Source organism: Schistocerca cancellata, chromosome 1 (genome assembly GCF_023864275.1).
Source record: "Schistocerca cancellata isolate TAMUIC-IGC-003103 chromosome 1, iqSchCanc2.1, whole genome shotgun sequence".
Classification (NCBI taxonomy): domain Eukaryota; kingdom Metazoa; phylum Arthropoda; class Insecta; order Orthoptera; family Acrididae; genus Schistocerca; species Schistocerca cancellata.
The window spans coordinates 194,410,677-194,429,090 of NC_064626.1; the positions used below are offsets into that span (position 1 = coordinate 194,410,677).

The 18,414-nt window shown below is 53.0% G+C and overlaps 1 protein-coding gene and 32 non-coding genes across 33 annotated transcripts; all 33 read right to left on the reverse strand.

Annotated features, from left to right (window-relative positions):
* Positions 1-45: 45 nt before the first annotated feature.
* On the reverse strand, positions 46-117 carry Trnah-gug (transfer RNA histidin (anticodon GUG)). The gene has a single exon. It is a non-coding gene; the product is annotated as a tRNA-His (tRNA).
* Positions 118-499: 382 nt separating this feature from the next.
* Trnae-cuc (transfer RNA glutamic acid (anticodon CUC)) lies at positions 500-571 on the reverse strand. The gene has a single exon. It is a non-coding gene; the product is annotated as a tRNA-Glu (tRNA).
* A 274-nt stretch (positions 572-845) lies between these two features.
* On the reverse strand, positions 846-927 carry Trnal-cag (transfer RNA leucine (anticodon CAG)). The gene has a single exon. It is a non-coding gene; the product is annotated as a tRNA-Leu (tRNA).
* A 78-nt stretch (positions 928-1,005) lies between these two features.
* On the reverse strand, positions 1,006-1,087 carry Trnal-aag (transfer RNA leucine (anticodon AAG)). Its single transcript has one exon. It is a non-coding gene; the product is annotated as a tRNA-Leu (tRNA).
* A 288-nt stretch (positions 1,088-1,375) lies between these two features.
* Positions 1,376-1,447, reverse strand: Trnah-gug (transfer RNA histidin (anticodon GUG)). Its single transcript has one exon. It is a non-coding gene; the product is annotated as a tRNA-His (tRNA).
* A 382-nt stretch (positions 1,448-1,829) lies between these two features.
* Positions 1,830-1,901, reverse strand: Trnae-cuc (transfer RNA glutamic acid (anticodon CUC)). The gene has a single exon. It is a non-coding gene; the product is annotated as a tRNA-Glu (tRNA).
* A 5,788-nt stretch (positions 1,902-7,689) lies between these two features.
* LOC126162767 (translation initiation factor IF-2-like) lies at positions 7,690-8,571 on the reverse strand. Its single transcript, XM_049919505.1, has one exon. It carries the CDS (start codon positions 8,569-8,571, stop codon positions 7,690-7,692), a length of 882 nt encoding a protein of 293 aa, XP_049775462.1.
* A 1,179-nt stretch (positions 8,572-9,750) lies between these two features.
* Positions 9,751-9,822, reverse strand: Trnah-gug (transfer RNA histidin (anticodon GUG)). Its single transcript has one exon. It is a non-coding gene; the product is annotated as a tRNA-His (tRNA).
* A 382-nt stretch (positions 9,823-10,204) lies between these two features.
* Positions 10,205-10,276, reverse strand: Trnae-cuc (transfer RNA glutamic acid (anticodon CUC)). Its single transcript has one exon. It is a non-coding gene; the product is annotated as a tRNA-Glu (tRNA).
* Positions 10,277-10,550: 274 nt separating this feature from the next.
* On the reverse strand, positions 10,551-10,632 carry Trnal-cag (transfer RNA leucine (anticodon CAG)). Its single transcript has one exon. It is a non-coding gene; the product is annotated as a tRNA-Leu (tRNA).
* A 78-nt stretch (positions 10,633-10,710) lies between these two features.
* Positions 10,711-10,792, reverse strand: Trnal-aag (transfer RNA leucine (anticodon AAG)). The gene has a single exon. It is a non-coding gene; the product is annotated as a tRNA-Leu (tRNA).
* A 288-nt stretch (positions 10,793-11,080) lies between these two features.
* On the reverse strand, positions 11,081-11,152 carry Trnah-gug (transfer RNA histidin (anticodon GUG)). The gene has a single exon. It is a non-coding gene; the product is annotated as a tRNA-His (tRNA).
* Positions 11,153-11,534: 382 nt separating this feature from the next.
* Positions 11,535-11,606, reverse strand: Trnae-cuc (transfer RNA glutamic acid (anticodon CUC)). The gene has a single exon. It is a non-coding gene; the product is annotated as a tRNA-Glu (tRNA).
* Positions 11,607-11,880: 274 nt separating this feature from the next.
* On the reverse strand, positions 11,881-11,962 carry Trnal-cag (transfer RNA leucine (anticodon CAG)). Its single transcript has one exon. It is a non-coding gene; the product is annotated as a tRNA-Leu (tRNA).
* Positions 11,963-12,040: 78 nt separating this feature from the next.
* On the reverse strand, positions 12,041-12,122 carry Trnal-aag (transfer RNA leucine (anticodon AAG)). Its single transcript has one exon. It is a non-coding gene; the product is annotated as a tRNA-Leu (tRNA).
* Positions 12,123-12,410: 288 nt separating this feature from the next.
* Trnah-gug (transfer RNA histidin (anticodon GUG)) lies at positions 12,411-12,482 on the reverse strand. Its single transcript has one exon. It is a non-coding gene; the product is annotated as a tRNA-His (tRNA).
* A 382-nt stretch (positions 12,483-12,864) lies between these two features.
* Positions 12,865-12,936, reverse strand: Trnae-cuc (transfer RNA glutamic acid (anticodon CUC)). The gene has a single exon. It is a non-coding gene; the product is annotated as a tRNA-Glu (tRNA).
* A 274-nt stretch (positions 12,937-13,210) lies between these two features.
* On the reverse strand, positions 13,211-13,292 carry Trnal-cag (transfer RNA leucine (anticodon CAG)). Its single transcript has one exon. It is a non-coding gene; the product is annotated as a tRNA-Leu (tRNA).
* Positions 13,293-13,370: 78 nt separating this feature from the next.
* On the reverse strand, positions 13,371-13,452 carry Trnal-aag (transfer RNA leucine (anticodon AAG)). The gene has a single exon. It is a non-coding gene; the product is annotated as a tRNA-Leu (tRNA).
* A 288-nt stretch (positions 13,453-13,740) lies between these two features.
* On the reverse strand, positions 13,741-13,812 carry Trnah-gug (transfer RNA histidin (anticodon GUG)). The gene has a single exon. It is a non-coding gene; the product is annotated as a tRNA-His (tRNA).
* Positions 13,813-14,194: 382 nt separating this feature from the next.
* On the reverse strand, positions 14,195-14,266 carry Trnae-cuc (transfer RNA glutamic acid (anticodon CUC)). The gene has a single exon. It is a non-coding gene; the product is annotated as a tRNA-Glu (tRNA).
* A 274-nt stretch (positions 14,267-14,540) lies between these two features.
* Positions 14,541-14,622, reverse strand: Trnal-cag (transfer RNA leucine (anticodon CAG)). Its single transcript has one exon. It is a non-coding gene; the product is annotated as a tRNA-Leu (tRNA).
* Positions 14,623-14,700: 78 nt separating this feature from the next.
* Trnal-aag (transfer RNA leucine (anticodon AAG)) lies at positions 14,701-14,782 on the reverse strand. The gene has a single exon. It is a non-coding gene; the product is annotated as a tRNA-Leu (tRNA).
* Positions 14,783-15,070: 288 nt separating this feature from the next.
* Positions 15,071-15,142, reverse strand: Trnah-gug (transfer RNA histidin (anticodon GUG)). Its single transcript has one exon. It is a non-coding gene; the product is annotated as a tRNA-His (tRNA).
* Positions 15,143-15,524: 382 nt separating this feature from the next.
* Positions 15,525-15,596, reverse strand: Trnae-cuc (transfer RNA glutamic acid (anticodon CUC)). Its single transcript has one exon. It is a non-coding gene; the product is annotated as a tRNA-Glu (tRNA).
* A 274-nt stretch (positions 15,597-15,870) lies between these two features.
* Positions 15,871-15,952, reverse strand: Trnal-cag (transfer RNA leucine (anticodon CAG)). The gene has a single exon. It is a non-coding gene; the product is annotated as a tRNA-Leu (tRNA).
* Positions 15,953-16,030: 78 nt separating this feature from the next.
* Trnal-aag (transfer RNA leucine (anticodon AAG)) lies at positions 16,031-16,112 on the reverse strand. The gene has a single exon. It is a non-coding gene; the product is annotated as a tRNA-Leu (tRNA).
* A 288-nt stretch (positions 16,113-16,400) lies between these two features.
* Positions 16,401-16,472, reverse strand: Trnah-gug (transfer RNA histidin (anticodon GUG)). Its single transcript has one exon. It is a non-coding gene; the product is annotated as a tRNA-His (tRNA).
* Positions 16,473-16,854: 382 nt separating this feature from the next.
* On the reverse strand, positions 16,855-16,926 carry Trnae-cuc (transfer RNA glutamic acid (anticodon CUC)). The gene has a single exon. It is a non-coding gene; the product is annotated as a tRNA-Glu (tRNA).
* A 274-nt stretch (positions 16,927-17,200) lies between these two features.
* On the reverse strand, positions 17,201-17,282 carry Trnal-cag (transfer RNA leucine (anticodon CAG)). Its single transcript has one exon. It is a non-coding gene; the product is annotated as a tRNA-Leu (tRNA).
* Positions 17,283-17,360: 78 nt separating this feature from the next.
* Trnal-aag (transfer RNA leucine (anticodon AAG)) lies at positions 17,361-17,442 on the reverse strand. The gene has a single exon. It is a non-coding gene; the product is annotated as a tRNA-Leu (tRNA).
* A 288-nt stretch (positions 17,443-17,730) lies between these two features.
* On the reverse strand, positions 17,731-17,802 carry Trnah-gug (transfer RNA histidin (anticodon GUG)). The gene has a single exon. It is a non-coding gene; the product is annotated as a tRNA-His (tRNA).
* A 382-nt stretch (positions 17,803-18,184) lies between these two features.
* On the reverse strand, positions 18,185-18,256 carry Trnae-cuc (transfer RNA glutamic acid (anticodon CUC)). Its single transcript has one exon. It is a non-coding gene; the product is annotated as a tRNA-Glu (tRNA).
* Positions 18,257-18,414: the final 158 nt, after the last annotated feature.

Genomic DNA, 18,414 nt, shown 5'->3' on the forward strand with positions numbered 1-18,414 from the left:
TCACAATCGTCACTGCAGCGACAGCAAGGCAAAAAGTTTAAAAATTGCCGTGACCAGGATTCGAACCTGGGTTATTGCGGCCACAACGCAATGTCCTAACCACTAGACGATCACGGCCACGGAAGCACCGCCGACAGCAGTTCTCGCGACTGCAAGTGGCGATGAACAGCAAAGCTCGGCCCACACACCACTGCGTCTCCCCACAGCTGTGTCAGACGCGATCTCCATTATATGTACACTGGCAAACGAACGTGTCTGCGCTGTTAGGACACCAAGCAGTGTGGTTAGCTGCATTCAACCCCCGTGGCAATGTCTTGCAGTCCTCCAAGTCTGTTGACCACAGGTATGTGCGTCGATAAGAGGTGGACAGATGTCGCATCGCTCTCGCCGTCACTTGTCACGCCGAATCGTACTTAACGTAGTTTTCTGCAAGCGTCAGCGGAGCGTCAGTCGAGCTAAGTCGGGCCAAGTCGCATAAGAGGAGCAACAAAATGCGCATTTCCGGTACCGGGAATCGAACCCGGGCCTCCTGGGTGAGAGCCAGGTATCCTAGCCACTAGACCACACCGGACAACGGCACAAGGGCTCCTCCAGCGAACACAGCAAGCTGTACGCACGCTACTTAACGACAACTGTAAACATAGACGCTCCCACTTTGTACAACGGCATGCTCGGGACACGTTTCGTGGAGACGAACGCCAGCCATCATGACACCAAACTGCGCCTGTGAATCATGTCGTTGCACCGCGCACTGTGCTGCGACAATTTAAGAAAGAGACGCTCACGGCTTGCTGCGCTGTTTCGTCGCGGGTAGTCAGTGCTCCGGCTTTCGAGACAGAAAACATTGGCAGCGGTGGGATTCGAACCCACGCCTCCGAGGAGACTGGTGCCTGAAACCAGCGCCTTAGACCGCTCGGCCACGCTACCGACGCCGCACGGCGGTCAGAGGAGCTGCGTTCTACCCCACGAGAAAACACCGCAATGGCACAAAAAACGAGAAAAAATTGGCAGCGGTGGGATTCGAACCCACGCCTCCGAAGAGACTGGTGCCTTAAACCAGCGCCTTAGACCGCTCGGCCACGCTACCTGTGCCAGTGTTCTTCGCTTTTGTAGAAACAGTCCACGACACAGCTTCCTGTTCTGCTGCGACTGGCTGCTCATCCATTGCACCTCAAACAAATGCCTTCATCGAATAGAGATTCACTACACAGGCAGCTGCCCGCGTTCTGGTGCGGCGGCATTACGTGTTGATAATGAATTGGTAGTGCCACCTGCAGCCTGCGGAACATGAGTGAAAAATCAAGAGGGCACCGTGTTTTCAAACACTGAGTCACAATCGTCACTGCAGCGACAGCAAGGCAAAAAGTTTAAAAATTGCCGTGACCAGGATTCGAACCTGGGTTATTGCGGCCACAACGCAATGTCCTAACCACTAGACGATCACGGCCACGGAAGCACCGCCGACAGCAGTTCTCGCGACTGCAAGTGGCGATGAACAGCAAAGCTCGGCCCACACACCACTGCGTCTCCCCACAGCTGTGTCAGACGCGATCTCCATTATATGTACACTGGCAAACGAACGTGTCTGCGCTGTTAGGACACCAAGCAGTGTGGTTAGCTGCATTCAACCCCCGTGGCAATGTCTTGCAGTCCTCCAAGTCTGTTGACCACAGGTATGTGCGTCGATAAGAGGTGGACAGATGTCGCATCGCTCTCGCCGTCACTTGTCACGCCGAATCGTACTTAACGTAGTTTTCTGCAAGCGTCAGCGGAGCGTCAGTCGAGCTAAGTCGGGCCAAGTCGCATAAGAGGAGCAACAAAATGCGCATTTCCGGTACCGGGAATCGAACCCGGGCCTCCTGGGTGAGAGCCAGGTATCCTAGCCACTAGACCACACCTGACAACGGCACAAGGGCTCCTCCAGCGAACACAGCAAGCTGTACGCACGCTACTTAACGACAACTGTAAACATAGACGCTCCCACTTTGTACAACGGCATGCTCGGGACACGTTTCGTGGAGACGAACGCCAGCCATCATGACACCAAACTGCGCCTGTGAATCATGTCGTTGCACCGCGCACTGTGCTGCGACAATTTAAGAAAGAGACGCTCACGGCTTGCTGCGCTGTTTCGTCGCGGGTAGTCAGTGCTCCGGCTTTCGAGACAGAAAACATTGGCAGCTTTTTTTTTTTTTTTTTTTTTTTTTTTTTTTTTTTTTTTTTTTTTTTTTTTTTTTTTTGGCCTCCCATCTCCCCTTATAGCCCGTCCTTTCGCTCTCCAAATAACGCCTTCGTCGGCGAGCTTCTCAGCTATAGCCAGTGCTGGTGCCAGATGTAACTGAACCGAAAACGAACATTGACAAAGTAAAGTGCAAAGTGAGCCTCTTGCCTCTGAGGCACACCTTGTGAGAAGGGAAAACAGAAACGTAGGCGTCTTCACGGAAATCAGGGCAATTACAAGAAGGCTCGGTGAAGTGCGAAAAAGAAAACGAAAAAAAAAAAAAAAAAAATATAGATAACCGCCTGGAAGGAGTCAAGGAAAGGTCCAGTCTGTACACAAAGCAAAACGCCATCCAGCAATGCAGAAAGTAAACACGGAAGTACACCGTGAAGAAAGGAGTAGCGGGGATCACGCTGAATTGACGATAAAGAAAAGAAAATAATGCAATGCAATAAGGAAAAACACACCAGGAATCCTGACCAAAGTAAATCAATGAAACACAACGAAACGTCCACAAAAAAAAGGGGATACTTGCATGCAACGCCTCTCCTCGGCATCACGATCCCAAACCACTACATGACAGAGTGGTAAACAATAAGAAAATAAAGAAAGGTAAACAAATATCCTCGCATAATACCATATACGAGGCAGTTCCCAAGGGACAAATGTCTCCCATTTACGTTATTTTTTTCGTTTCTGGTACTGAATATACATTCATCGCAAGACGAGGTCTCTTACCATCACGTCATAGTTTGAAGCAAGAAAGTGTAAATTTAATTAAGTCGACATCGGTGAAAGAGCAAAAGCATGTGCCAAGGCGACATGCAAAAAGTTTGCAAAAGTCATAGCATAGTCTCTTCGAACACGGTACTTGCCATGTTCAGCCCATAAGTAAGTGAGAAAATCCAGACGATCCGTCAGTTTGAGACAAAATAGAGAATGTATTGTATGACCGAGTAACCAGATAGTAGCATTGCGTTTGGCGGTCGGAAACGCCTTACACTGGGGTACGATCGCATCTGCCACTGTTACCTGCGCTGGAGACACCCTGTTGACGAGACGCACCATATCGCGAGCAGTGTCCCACACAGCTCGGAACCGACGGCACACGAAGCGATGTTCAATGGTATCTTCGTCATGGCACTCTTCGCAGGCGGGGGATGGACTCAGATGAATAGAGTGCAGTTTAGCATTTGTAGATATCGTACCATTGACGACCTTATACCACGTCGCTCTAACAGGGGCAGGAAGGACGGGTGTGGCGATGTTTCGCCAAACTGTTCGCCAGTCAGTGTGCGGCATACGGTACTCCCACTTGTTCCTGGCCGGTGATCCCCGCAGAGCACGGATAATGTCGCCGACACGGCCTCGGCTGGAGCCACTATACGCAAGATAACTGTTGTTAAAATAAAAACGCCGCACGTAATTCAGCGCAAAGGGTATGTGGCTGACAGAGACCGGGGCAACTACAGAAGGTGGGCGATAGTGATTGAACAACATGACCGTGGCACTGCTGGTACCTTTCTCTAACACGGCCGTAGTCCGTTTGAGGAGGAGCGCCGCGCATTTGGCGGAAAAATCCACCAGACCGAGTCCCCCATCGGCTGGATTTAAGGTGCAGGTGGCTAAGGAGACTTTGAAAATGTCCCCTTTCCAAAGGAGCCAGTAGACGGCCTGTTTAATAGCGCGGTCTAGGAGCTTAGGTACCGGGAGAACTTGTGCTAAATACCACGCTCTAGCTAAGATGGTAGTATTGATAAGCTGCACCTTATCATAAAGCGCCAAATGGCGGGCCGCATGAATTTTAACAACCGCCCTAATTTTGTGTAAGGTGGGACGCCAATTCAGAGCCTCCATGCGCTGAGGATTATCAGATAAAATAACCCCCAGGACTTTGTGCTGCTGCACAACACTGAACCAATGTCGACGCACATGGCTCATCCGTGGAGTAAGGGGAAGCAAGACCGTCTTGTGAACATTCACAATGGCCCCCGTCGCCTTCTCAAATTGCCGGAGAACAGAGTACAGGGTATCTACATCTGCCGGCCGACCCAAGAACACTCCAAGATCGTCGGCATAAGCCCGGCAAGTAAGGCGATCTTCCCCAAGTTGGATCCCCGGACACACGTTGCAGATAGACCGCAGAAGCGGGTCGAGCGCCAAAGCGTAAAGTGTCATGGACAATGGGCAACCCTGTCTGACCGAGCGAGTCAGACATATAGGTGGACTGAGGGACCCATTGACGATGACCCTCGACGTGGCATTGCGCAAAAAACCCTGAACCGTGTGGGTAAACTTACGGCCAAACCCCATGGCAACCATCACACGCCGTAAATAGGCATGGCCAACCCTGTCAAATGCATTCTGGAAATCGACCAACATAATCGCTGCCGACCGAATCCTGTTGCCGCGTACAAAGCCGATACAGTCCCTATAGGCCAGAACGGCATCAAAAATATTCCTGTCACGCACAGCACACGTCTGATGTTCACAGAGAACGCGCGGCATGACTTGCCGCAGTCTGTGCGCGACGCACCTCGCCATGATCTTATAATCCGCGTTCAACAGAGTGATCGGTCGAACAGTATGTATAGTCGGCGTCGCTTTAGATTTCGGAAGGAGCGTGATGCACCCCGCTGCAAATTCAGGTGGTAGAGGAGCGCCATTAAGAACTTCATTGGCGATAGCAGTTAAAGTATCGCGTAAAAGGTTAAAAAACTGCAAATAAAATTCAGCGGGAATGCCGTCCATTCCGGGAGACTTCCCCCTAGGACTGCGCTTGACAGCTTCGTGCAAGTCGTCGGACGTAAAAGCCTCATTAAGATGGACACGGTCTGTGCGGCTTAAAACATTAGGAACCCCCTGTAAAATACGACGCAGCGCAGCGGAATCGACATCAACATCTTGAAAGAGAGACTCAAAATGTGCGTGGATTTCATTCTCAATCGTCACCCTGTCGGAAGTTTTTATTCCATCCCGAGTGACCCACGCATTAAAGGCCAATCGTTCGCGCATCTTCCGCTCTCTGTTGAGATGATATATAGAGAGCGGCTCCCCGTCCACGGCACCCACAGGCTGGCACCGAGTAACCGGCCCTCTACCCTTCCGCCGCAGATCGGTCAAAAGTTCGGCCTGAAATTGTTTAAAAATGGGAAGAAGATGCGGCTGGGCCGTAACTTGTCGGGCGAGGTCCTTCAAACAGCTCTGATAAAATTGTGACGTCGAGCGACGCCAGTGCGCTGCGTCGCGGCTAAAATTAATTAAAAAGGTCCGGACGGCAGGTTTGGCAGCGCCAACCCACCACTCGAGGACGCTACTATCACCGGGTTTAGTCTGCAAAAGTTTGTGCCACATATCAGTAAAGGACTGCTGAAAATGGGAGTCGGCGAGCAGGCTGCAGTTAAACTTCCATAGATTTTTGCGATAGGAAGGCCTAGAAAGTGGAAGGGAAAGTTCACAAAAATAACTGCAGTGATCTGAAAAAATAACTGGCCTGACCTCAGATCGAGCCACCGAGGCTGCTAGTGACGATGACACATAAATCCGATCGAGTCGGCTGTGTCCCGTCGGATAAAAATAAGTATATTGGGTTTCAACCGGGTGGAGCATTCGCCACGTGTCCTTGAGATTAAAACTTGTGAGGAGCGTGTGGAGTTCCTGACACTTGTTGGGGCGCGGCTCCTGGTCGCGATCATCGGTGACCGCATTAAAATCACCGCCGAAAATGATATGAGCGGAGTTCCGGTGCAAAACCTCGCACAGCTCCTGACTATAAAAGAGTCGCCGCGCCGCGTAGTCGCTGCCGGAAGGAGCGTAAACATTAACAAACACGACGCCTTCAATAGTGCACGCAATAGCGCGGCCAGTAGGGAGACACTCAATATTCGTGACAGTGAGGCCGGGGCAGACTACAATAGCAGTGCCGGTAACATCGTCGGACACCACATTATCCACAATAACGTAGTCACTCAGATCGGTTAGAAGCATCAGAGCCTCACGTGTCACTTCTTGCAAAAAGGCGACATGGCAACGGGTTTCACATAAAAGAGTTTTTAAGGCAAAGACCTTATGCGGACTACGCAGCTTGTTAACATTGATGGTAAGAATATGCCACCGACGCGTGTCAGGAACCATACACAACGCAAGGAACAACAAATGCAGTGTTCACAAGAAGCGAAACAGTAGCGCTGCAAAGATAACGCGTGTCGTGGACAAGATCGGCGAACATGGCATACCGACAGGTGGCAGATAGTATACACGGAATACACACGAAATAAGGGTCCACAATAAAGGTCACAACGACGCCGCCAATGCAAAGCAACATGTGAACATGAACGGCGAAAATGATCCACCGCAGGCTAGCAGACACCAGCCACAGGGAAAACACCGACATGTAAACACAGACAAATAGAGGTGCCCCGGCACAGCTAGGTCGACGCAGGCAATCGACAGGAGCGGTGAAAACAAACCGCCGAGGCTGTACACAAATAAAAGTTACATGTCGCAATGTGGCACAACGAAAGGGCATAGGCGCCGTCAAACGACGCATGCAGTCGACAACAACGGTAAAAGCCATCCCCCAACAGGTGTAGACAGGAGACGTAGGTAAAAAAAAAAAAAAAAAAAAAAAAAAAAAAAAAAAAAAACTGACAGAATAAAATTGCATGTGCGCCGCCAATAGTATTACACTCAGTTCGTCGGCATGAACGGGGAGACTGTGCCTCCGACGTGGGGCACGTACCATACACAATCTAAAACAATAAATAATAAAAATAAGAAAAAAGAACTAAAGAAGCGTGCACATCGGTGGACGCATCAAGGCCACAAACAGCAGCCAAGGTGTTGGCACCAACGGCTAAATGTGCCGCCGATGTACAACATACACCACACACATTCATAGACCAATAAATAATTTCGCACAAGAATGCATGCACACGCGCTGCTAAGACTATGCAGATCGTCGGCATTCACAATGAGAATGTGTCCGCAACGGAGGCACACAGAAGACGTAGAAAATTTAAATTTGCGCACTACAACAGCGACACGTGCGCCTTTAAGACAGCGCACGGTATTGAGAGCAATGGGAAAACACACAAGCAACGCGTGTCAGACCCCATACACAGTGAAATTAGACAACAAGACTAAAGAAATGTACACAGCTGGGAAAGCACTCGTGCTGCCGTAAAGATCCAAGTTAGCGGCAAGAACGACTAAAATGTGCCTCCGACGAGCGGCGGACAGCAGACACATGTAAAAGTACCAGACACAGTTAAAATACACAACAAATAAAAAGACACAACGATGGGTGCAGTGGCGCTGCCTGAGCTACACGTGCGTGTGACAGTACCGATTAAAACGTGCAACAGACCGGTTTCACACATCACAGACGAGGAAACATCACAAAAAACAAGTTTAGACTTACACAACGAGGGATGCATTCACGCTGCCAAGCGAGGAGCAAAGGCACTTTACGTACCGCTGCCAGTCCTTTCATCCACCTCCACGTCCGCCGCCCAGTCACACTTTGCACTAGAAAACACGGGGGGCTGAACCACCTCCGTGTCCATAGCAAGAGCGGCACCCGACGGAGCCGCCGTGGCAGGTCCAGCGCCGGCGGGAGGATCAGATCCAGAATCCTGCGAGTGCGGCCGGATGCGACGGCAATGTGAGTCGTCCGATTTGCGTTTGCCTGCCACTTGTGCAGGCGACACGCTCGGAGGAACGTTCATCGCCGTATCGGTTGTCACGACAGGGTCCGTTTGAGTGAGGAAAACTTTGAGCTGACGAACTGTCTCGTCCCTCTTAAAATCTGCGGAACTCACGGACGCCTCAGGCTGACTGTGAGCGGCAGGCCGCTGCCGACGGCGATCGGCAGCCGACACCTGCCGCGAGTCAACAGCCGCGCGCTGCGAGGCCCGTTGCAATTTCTTCTGTTTTGAGGTGGACTTGTAGGGTGGGACGCAAGTCACCACCGGGGACGGCGTTCGCCCCTTACGAGAAGAAACACCCGAAATACTAGCGCTTCGAAAACGGGGGACGTTGTCAGCTCTCTCAATCGGCCTTTCCCGACGCGGTTTAGGTTCCGCGGGGGCGGCAAGACGCTCCTCACTTTCGACAACAACGGTGGCTACAGCAGACACATTCTCAGTCACAACAGAGGGAGCAGCCTCCGGAACGGGTTCCGACACGGACAGCGTTACAGCTGCCGGTGCGGGTTCAGACACTATCGGTGGTTCAATTCTATCGACAGCTGTGGGAGCAGGCAACGGGGCCTCCACAGGTGCGGGCACAGAAATCACAGGCAACGCCGGGGAGCTATCAGCAACAGGAACGGAAGGTGTAACGTCCATAGCAACAGCGTCGGCCGCAACCTCAGGGTCAGACACACGATGCGCACGTGCGGGGGAGGCGCCAAGCGCGACCGCCGCCCACGTCACCTCGTCCTGACCGTCCGTCCGTGGTAATTGCACAGGGCGACTACGTTTCGGACAGTCCTGTCGAAAATGTCCGGTACCGTTACAAAATGAACAGGTCGCCGGTTGGCCGCTATAAGTGATAAACGCCCGATGGCCAGCAACAAAAACAAAGGACGGTATATGCTGTCGAACAATCATGCGGACACTGCGAACACCATTTTCAACATCATAGTAATAAGCTGACGACCATTTCTCCTTTACGACCGAAAGCACTGTACCGTACGGAAGTAAACTACGAGAAATAGTTTCATTTCGCACTTCAAAGGGCAGGTTAAATACGCGAACAGTGCGTATACCATAACCCGCATTCGACATCACAACATCACTGATAGTACCGTCAAGGTGCTTAATTTTACGTACACCACCATTTACGTTCACTAATGTGTCACACATGTCGGAAGAAGACAGTTTCAAAAATAACGAATTGAGGAACGCGTCAAGTTGAACGCCGAGGACTACACTTTTCGGCAATTGAAGGTCGTTTTTAACCCATTGGTGAATTTCGAAAGCAGTAGGCCTACGCACAGATCTATCAAACGCGCACTGAATATTATTCTGACGGTTCTCTGAATTATCGAGATCCATGCTACTCACAGAAAGAACAAATCAAAGAAGAAACAGCGCCGCGAAGCACACGCCGCCGACCGCGATCCGCACGTAAACACCGCCCGACACGCCGCAGCGAGCGCGCGATGTGTTCGGGCCCACGGCTCCGAAGAGACTGGTGCCTTAAACCAGCGCCTTAGACCGCTCGGCCACGCTACCTGTGCCAGTGTTCTTCGCTTTTGTAGAAACAGTCCACGACACAGCTTCCTGTTCTGCTGCGACTGGCTGCTCATCCATTGCACCTCAAACAAATGCCTTCTTCGAATAGAGATTCACTACACAGGCAGCTGCCCGCGTTCTGGTGCGGCGGCATTACGTGTTGATAATGAATTGGTAGTGCCACCTGCAGCCTGCGGAACATGAGTGAAAAATCAAGAGGGCACCGTGTTTTCAAACACTGAGTCACAATCGTCACTGCAGCGACAGCAAGGCAAAAAGTTTAAAAATTGCCGTGACCAGGATTCGAACCTGGGTTATTGCGGCCACAACGCAATGTCCTAACCACTAGACGATCACGGCCACGGAAGCACCGCCGACAGCAGTTCTCGCGACTGCAAGTGGCGATGAACAGCAAAGCTCGGCCCACACACCACTGCGTCTCCCCACAGCTGTGTCAGACGCGATCTCCATTATATGTACACTGGCAAACGAACGTGTCTGCGCTGTTAGGACACCAAGCAGTGTGGTTAGCTGCATTCAACCCCCGTGGCAATGTCTTGCAGTCCTCCAAGTCTGTTGACCACAGGTATGTGCGTCGATAAGAGGTGGACAGATGTCGCATCGCTCTCGCCGTCACTTGTCACGCCGAATCGTACTTAACGTAGTTTTCTGCAAGCGTCAGCGGAGCGTCAGTCGAGCTAAGTCGGGCCAAGTCGCATAAGAGGAGCAACAAAATGCGCATTTCCGGTACCGGGAATCGAACCCGGGCCTCCTGGGTGAGAGCCAGGTATCCTAGCCACTAGACCACACCTGACAACGGCACAAGGGCTCCTCCAGCGAACACAGCAAGCTGTACGCACGCTACTTAACGACAACTGTAAACATAGACGCTCCCACTTTGTACAACGGCATGCTCGGGACACGTTTCGTGGAGACGAACGCCAGCCATCATGACACCAAACTGCGCCTGTGAATCATGTCGTTGCACCGCGCACTGTGCTGCGACAATTTAAGAAAGAGACGCTCACGGCTTGCTGCGCTGTTTCGTCGCGGGTAGTCAGTGCTCCGGCTTTCGAGACAGAAAACATTGGCAGCGGTGGGATTCGAACCCACGCCTCCGAGGAGACTGGTGCCTGAAACCAGCGCCTTAGACCGCTCGGCCACGCTACCGACGCCGCACGGCGGTCAGAGGAGCTGCGTTCTACCCCACGAGAAAACACCGCAATGGCACAAAAAACGAGAAAAAATTGGCAGCGGTGGGATTCGAACCCACGCCTCCGAAGAGACTGGTGCCTTAAACCAGCGCCTTAGACCGCTCGGCCACGCTACCTGTGCCAGTGTTCTTCGCTTTTGTAGAAACAGTCCACGACACAGCTTCCTGTTCTGCTGCGACTGGCTGCTCATCCATTGCACCTCAAACAAATGCCTTCTTCGAATAGAGATTCACTACACAGGCAGCTGCCCGCGTTCTGGTGCGGCGGCATTACGTGTTGATAATGAATTGGTAGTGCCACCTGCAGCCTGCGGAACATGAGTGAAAAATCAAGAGGGCACCGTGTTTTCAAACACTGAGTCACAATCGTCACTGCAGCGACAGCAAGGCAAAAAGTTTAAAAATTGCCGTGACCAGGATTCGAACCTGGGTTATTGCGGCCACAACGCAATGTCCTAACCACTAGACGATCACGGCCACGGAAGCACCGCCGACAGCAGTTCTCGCGACTGCAAGTGGCGATGAACAGCAAAGCTCGGCCCACACACCACTGCGTCTCCCCACAGCTGTGTCAGACGCGATCTCCATTATATGTACACTGGCAAACGAACGTGTCTGCGCTGTTAGGACACCAAGCAGTGTGGTTAGCTGCATTCAACCCCCGTGGCAATGTCTTGCAGTCCTCCAAGTCTGTTGACCACAGGTATGTGCGTCGATAAGAGGTGGACAGATGTCGCATCGCTCTCGCCGTCACTTGTCACGCCGAATCGTACTTAACGTAGTTTTCTGCAAGCGTCAGCGGAGCGTCAGTCGAGCTAAGTCGGGCCAAGTCGCATAAGAGGAGCAACAAAATGCGCATTTCCGGTACCGGGAATCGAACCCGGGCCTCCTGGGTGAGAGCCAGGTATCCTAGCCACTAGACCACACCGGACAACGGCACAAGGGCTCCTCCAGCGAACACAGCAAGCTGTACGCACGCTACTTAACGACAACTGTAAACATAGACGCTCCCACTTTGTACAACGGCATGCTCGGGACACGTTTCGTGGAGACGAACGCCAGCCATCATGACACCAAACTGCGCCTGTGAATCATGTCGTTGCACCGCGCACTGTGCTGCGACAATTTAAGAAAGAGACGCTCACGGCTTGCTGCGCTGTTTCGTCGCGGGTAGTCAGTGCTCCGGCTTTCGAGACAGAAAACATTGGCAGCGGTGGGATTCGAACCCACGCCTCCGAGGAGACTGGTGCCTGAAACCAGCGCCTTAGACCGCTCGGCCACGCTACCGACGCCGCACGGCGGTCAGAGGAGCTGCGTTCTACCCCACGAGAAAACACCGCAATGGCACAAAAAACGAGAAAAAATTGGCAGCGGTGGGATTCGAACCCACGCCTCCGAAGAGACTGGTGCCTTAAACCAGCGCCTTAGACCGCTCGGCCACGCTACCTGTGCCAGTGTTCTTCGCTTTTGTAGAAACAGTCCACGACACAGCTTCCTGTTCTGCTGCGACTGGCTGCTCATCCATTGCACCTCAAACAAATGCCTTCTTCGAATAGAGATTCACTACACAGGCAGCTGCCCGCGTTCTGGTGCGGCGGCATTACGTGTTGATAATGAATTGGTAGTGCCACCTGCAGCCTGCGGAACATGAGTGAAAAATCAAGAGGGCACCGTGTTTTCAAACACTGAGTCACAATCGTCACTGCAGCGACAGCAAGGCAAAAAGTTTAAAAATTGCCGTGACCAGGATTCGAACCTGGGTTATTGCGGCCACAACGCAATGTCCTAACCACTAGACGATCACGGCCACGGAAGCACCGCCGACAGCAGTTCTCGCGACTGCAAGTGGCGATGAACAGCAAAGCTCGGCCCACACACCACTGCGTCTCCCCACAGCTGTGTCAGACGCGATCTCCATTATATGTACACTGGCAAACGAACGTGTCTGCGCTGTTAGGACACCAAGCAGTGTGGTTAGCTGCATTCAACCCCCGTGGCAATGTCTTGCAGTCCTCCAAGTCTGTTGACCACAGGTATGTGCGTCGATAAGAGGTGGACAGATGTCGCATCGCTCTCGCCGTCACTTGTCACGCCGAATCGTACTTAACGTAGTTTTCTGCAAGCGTCAGCGGAGCGTCAGTCGAGCTAAGTCGGGCCAAGTCGCATAAGAGGAGCAACAAAATGCGCATTTCCGGTACCGGGAATCGAACCCGGGCCTCCTGGGTGAGAGCCAGGTATCCTAGCCACTAGACCACACCTGACAACGGCACAAGGGCTCCTCCAGCGAACACAGCAAGCTGTACGCACGCTACTTAACGACAACTGTAAACATAGACGCTCCCACTTTGTACAACGGCATGCTCGGGACACGTTTCGTGGAGACGAACGCCAGCCATCATGACACCAAACTGCGCCTGTGAATCATGTCGTTGCACCGCGCACTGTGCTGCGACAATTTAAGAAAGAGACGCTCACGGCTTGCTGCGCTGTTTCGTCGCGGGTAGTCAGTGCTCCGGCTTTCGAGACAGAAAACATTGGCAGCGGTGGGATTCGAACCCACGCCTCCGAGGAGACTGGTGCCTGAAACCAGCGCCTTAGACCGCTCGGCCACGCTACCGACGCCGCACGGCGGTCAGAGGAGCTGCGTTCTACCCCACGAGAAAACACCGCAATGGCACAAAAAACGAGAAAAAATTGGCAGCGGTGGGATTCGAACCCACGCCTCCGAAGAGACTGGTGCCTTAAACCAGCGCCTTAGACCGCTCGGCCACGCTACCTGTGCCAGTGTTCTTCGCTTTTGTAGAAACAGTCCACGACACAGCTTCCTGTTCTGCTGCGACTGGCTGCTCATCCATTGCACCTCAAACAAATGCCTTCTTCGAATAGAGATTCACTACACAGGCAGCTGCCCGCGTTCTGGTGCGGCGGCATTACGTGTTGATAATGAATTGGTAGTGCCACCTGCAGCCTGCGGAACATGAGTGAAAAATCAAGAGGGCACCGTGTTTTCAAACACTGAGTCACAATCGTCACTGCAGCGACAGCAAGGCAAAAAGTTTAAAAATTGCCGTGACCAGGATTCGAACCTGGGTTATTGCGGCCACAACGCAATGTCCTAACCACTAGACGATCACGGCCACGGAAGCACCGCCGACAGCAGTTCTCGCGACTGCAAGTGGCGATGAACAGCAAAGCTCGGCCCACACACCACTGCGTCTCCCCACAGCTGTGTCAGACGCGATCTCCATTATATGTACACTGGCAAACGAACGTGTCTGCGCTGTTAGGACACCAAGCAGTGTGGTTAGCTGCATTCAACCCCCGTGGCAATGTCTTGCAGTCCTCCAAGTCTGTTGACCACAGGTATGTGCGTCGATAAGAGGTGGACAGATGTCGCATCGCTCTCGCCGTCACTTGTCACGCCGAATCGTACTTAACGTAGTTTTCTGCAAGCGTCAGCGGAGCGTCAGTCGAGCTAAGTCGGGCCAAGTCGCATAAGAGGAGCAACAAAATGCGCATTTCCGGTACCGGGAATCGAACCCGGGCCTCCTGGGTGAGAGCCAGGTATCCTAGCCACTAGACCACACCGGACAACGGCACAAGGGCTCCTCCAGCGAACACAGCAAGCTGTACGCACGCTACTTAACGACAACTGTAAACATAGACGCTCCCACTTTGTACAACGGCATGCTCGGGACACGTTTCGTGGAGACGAACGCCAGCCATCATGACACCAAACTGCGCCTGTGAATCATGTCGTTGCACCGCGCACTGTGCTGCGACAATTTAAGAAAGAGACGCTCACGGCTTGCTGCGCTGTTTCGTCGCGGGTAGTCAGTGCTCCGGCTTTCGAGACAGAAAACATTGGCAGCGGTGGGATTCGAACCCACGCCTCCGAGGAGACTGGTGCCTGAAACCAGCGCCTTAGACCGCTCGGCCACGCTACCGACGCCGCACGGCGGTCAGAGGAGCTGCGTTCTACCCCACGAGAAAACACCGCAATGGCACAAAAAACGAGAAAAAATTGGCAGCGGTGGGATTCGAACCCACGCCTCCGAAGAGACTGGTGCCTTAAACCAGCGCCTTAGACCGCTCGGCCACGCTACCTGTGCCAGTGTTCTTCGCTTTTGTAGAAACAGTCCACGACACAGCTTCCTGTTCTGCTGCGACTGGCTGCTCATCCATTGCACCTCAAACAAATGCCTTCTTCGAATAGAGATTCACTACACAGGCAGCTGCCCGCGTTCTGGTGCGGCGGCATTACGTGTTGATAATGAATTGGTAGTGCCACCTGCAGCCTGCGGAACATGAGTGAAAAATCAAGAGGGCACCGTGTTTTCAAACACTGAGTCACAATCGTCACTGCAGCGACAGCAAGGCAAAAAGTTTAAAAATTGCCGTGACCAGGATTCGAACCTGGGTTATTGCGGCCACAACGCAATGTCCTAACCACTAGACGATCACGGCCACGGAAGCACCGCCGACAGCAGTTCTCGCGACTGCAAGTGGCGATGAACAGCAAAGCTCGGCCCACACACCACTGCGTCTCCCCACAGCTGTGTCAGACGCGATCTCCATTATATGTACACTGGCAAACGAACGTGTCTGCGCTGTTAGGACACCAAGCAGTGTGGTTAGCTGCATTCAACCCCCGTGGCAATGTCTTGCAGTCCTCCAAGTCTGTTGACCACAGGTATGTGCGTCGATAAGAGGTGGACAGATGTCGCATCGCTCTCGCCGTCACTTGTCACGCCGAATCGTACTTAACGTAGTTTTCTGCAAGCGTCAGCGGAGCGTCAGTCGAGCTAAGTCGGGCCAAGTCGCATAAGAGGAGCAACAAAATGCGCATTTCCGGTACCGGGAATCGAACCCGGGCCTCCTGGGTGAGAGCCAGGTATCCTAGCCACTAGACCACACCGGACAACGGCACAAGGGCTCCTCCAGCGAACACAGCAAGCTGTACGCACGCTACTTAACGACAACTGTAAACATAGACGCTCCCACTTTGTACAACGGCATGCTCGGGACACGTTTCGTGGAGACGAACGCCAGCCATCATGACACCAAACTGCGCCTGTGAATCATGTCGTTGCACCGCGCACTGTGCTGCGACAATTTAAGAAAGAGACGCTCACGGCTTGCTGCGCTGTTTCGTCGCGGGTAGTCAGTGCTCCGGCTTTCGAGACAGAAAACATTGGCAGAGGTGGGATTCGAACCCACGCCTCCGAGGAGACTGGTGCCTGAAACCAGCGCCTTAGACCGCTCGGCCACGCTACCGACGCCGCACGGCGGTCAGAGGAGCTGCGTTCTACCCCACGAGAAAACACCGCAATGGCACAAAAAACGAGAAAAAATTGGCAGCGGTGGGATTCGAACCCACGCCTCCGAAGAGACTGGTGCCTTAAACCAGCGCCTTAGACCGCTCGGCCACGCTACCTGTGCCAGTGTTCTTCGCTTTTGTAGAAACAGTCCACGACACAGCTTCCTGTTCTGCTGCGACTGGCTGCTCATCCATTGCACCTCAAACAAATGCCTTCTTCGAATAGAGATTCACTACACAGGCAGCTGCCCGCGTTCTGGTGCGGCGGCATTACGTGTTGATAATGAATTGGTAGTGCCACCTGCAGCCTGCGGAACATGAGTGAAAAATCAAGAGGGCACCGTGTTTTCAAACACTGAGTCACAATCGTCACTGCAGCGACAGCAAGGCAAAAAGTTTAAAAATTGCCGTGACCAGGATTCGAACCTGGGTTATTGCGGCCACAACGCAATGTCCTAACCACTAGACGATCACGGCCACGGAAGCACCGCCGACAGCAGTTCTCGCGACTGCAAGTGGCGATGAACAGCAAAGCTCGGCCCACACACCACTGCGTCTCCCCACAGCTGTGTCAGACGCGATCTCCATTATATGTACACTGGCAAACGAACGTGTCTGCGCTGTTAGGACACCAAGCAGTGTGGTTAGCTGCATTCAACCCCCGTGGCAATGTCTTGCAGTCCTCCAAGTCTGTTGACCACAGGTATGTGCGTCGATAAGAGGTGGACAGATGTCGCATCGCTCTCGCCGTCACTTGTCACGCCGAATCGTACTTAACGTAGTTTTCTGCAAGCGTCAGCGGAGCGTCAGTCGAGCTAAGTCGGGCCAAGTCGCATAAGAGGAGCAACAAAATGCGCATTTCCGGTACCGGGAATCGAACCCGGGCCTCCTGGGTGAGAGCCAGGTATCCTAGCCACTAGACCACACCGGACAACGGCACAAGGGCTCCTCCAGCGAACACAGCAAGCTGTACGCACGCTACTTAACGACAACTGTAAACATAGACGCTCCCACTTTGTACAACGGCATGCTCGGGACACGTTTCGTGGAGACGAACGCCAGCCATCATGACACCAAACTGCGCCTGTGAATCATGTCGTTGCACCGCGCACTGTGCTGCGACAATTTAAGAAAGAGACGCTCACGGCTTGCTGCGCTGTTTCGTCGCGGGTAGTCAGTGCTCCGGCTTTCGAGACAGAAAACATTGGCAGAGGTGGGATTCGAACCCACGCCTCCGAGGAGACTGGTGCCTGAAACCAGCGCCTTAGACCGCTCGGCCACGCTACCGACGCCGCACGGCGGTCAGAGGAGCTGCGTTCTACCCCACGAGAAAACACCGCAATGGCACAAAAAACGAGAAAAAATTGGCAGCGGTGGGATTCGAACCCACGCCTCCGAAGAGACTGGTGCCTTAAACCAGCGCCTTAGACCGCTCGGCCACGCTACCTGTGCCAGTGTTCTTCGCTTTTGTAGAAACAGTCCACGACACAGCTTCCTGTTCTGCTGCGACTGGCTGCTCATCCATTGCACCTCAAACAAATGCCTTCTTCGAATAGAGATTCACTACACAGGCAGCTGCCCGCGTTCTGGTGCGGCGGCATTACGTGTTGATAATGAATTGGTAGTGCCACCTGCAGCCTGCGGAACATGAGTGAAAAATCAAGAGGGCACCGTGTTTTCAAACACTGAGTCACAATCGTCACTGCAGCGACAGCAAGGCAAAAAGTTTAAAAATTGCCGTGACCAGGATTCGAACCTGGGTTATTGCGGCCACAACGCAATGTCCTAACCACTAGACGATCACGGCCACGGAAGCACCGCCGACAGCAGTTCTCGCGACTGCAAGTGGCGATGAACAGCAAAGCTCGGCCCACACACCACTGCGTCTCCCCACAGCTGTGTCAGACGCGATCTCCATTATATGTACACTGGCAAACGAACGTGTCTACGCTGTTAGGACACCAAGCAGTGTGGTTAGCTGCATTCAACCCCCGTGGCAATGTCTTGCAGTCCTCCAAGTCTGTTGACCACAGGTATGTGCGTCGATAAGAGGTGGACAGATGTCGCATCGCTCTCGCCGTCACTTGTCACGCCGAATCGTACTTAACGTAGTTTTCTGCAAGCGTCAGCGGAGCGTCAGTCGAGCTAAGTCGGGCCAAGTCGCATAAGAGGAGCAACAAAATGCGCATTTCCGGTACCGGGAATCGAACCCGGGCCTCCTGGGTGAGAGCCAGGTATCCTAGCCACTAGACCACACCGGACAACGGCACAAGGGCTCCTCCAGCGAACACAGCAAGCTGTACGCACGCTACTTAACGACAACTGTAAACATAGACGCTCCCACTTTGTACAACGGCATGCTCGGGACACGTTTCGTGGAGACGAACGCCAGCCATCATGACACCAAACTGCGCCTGTG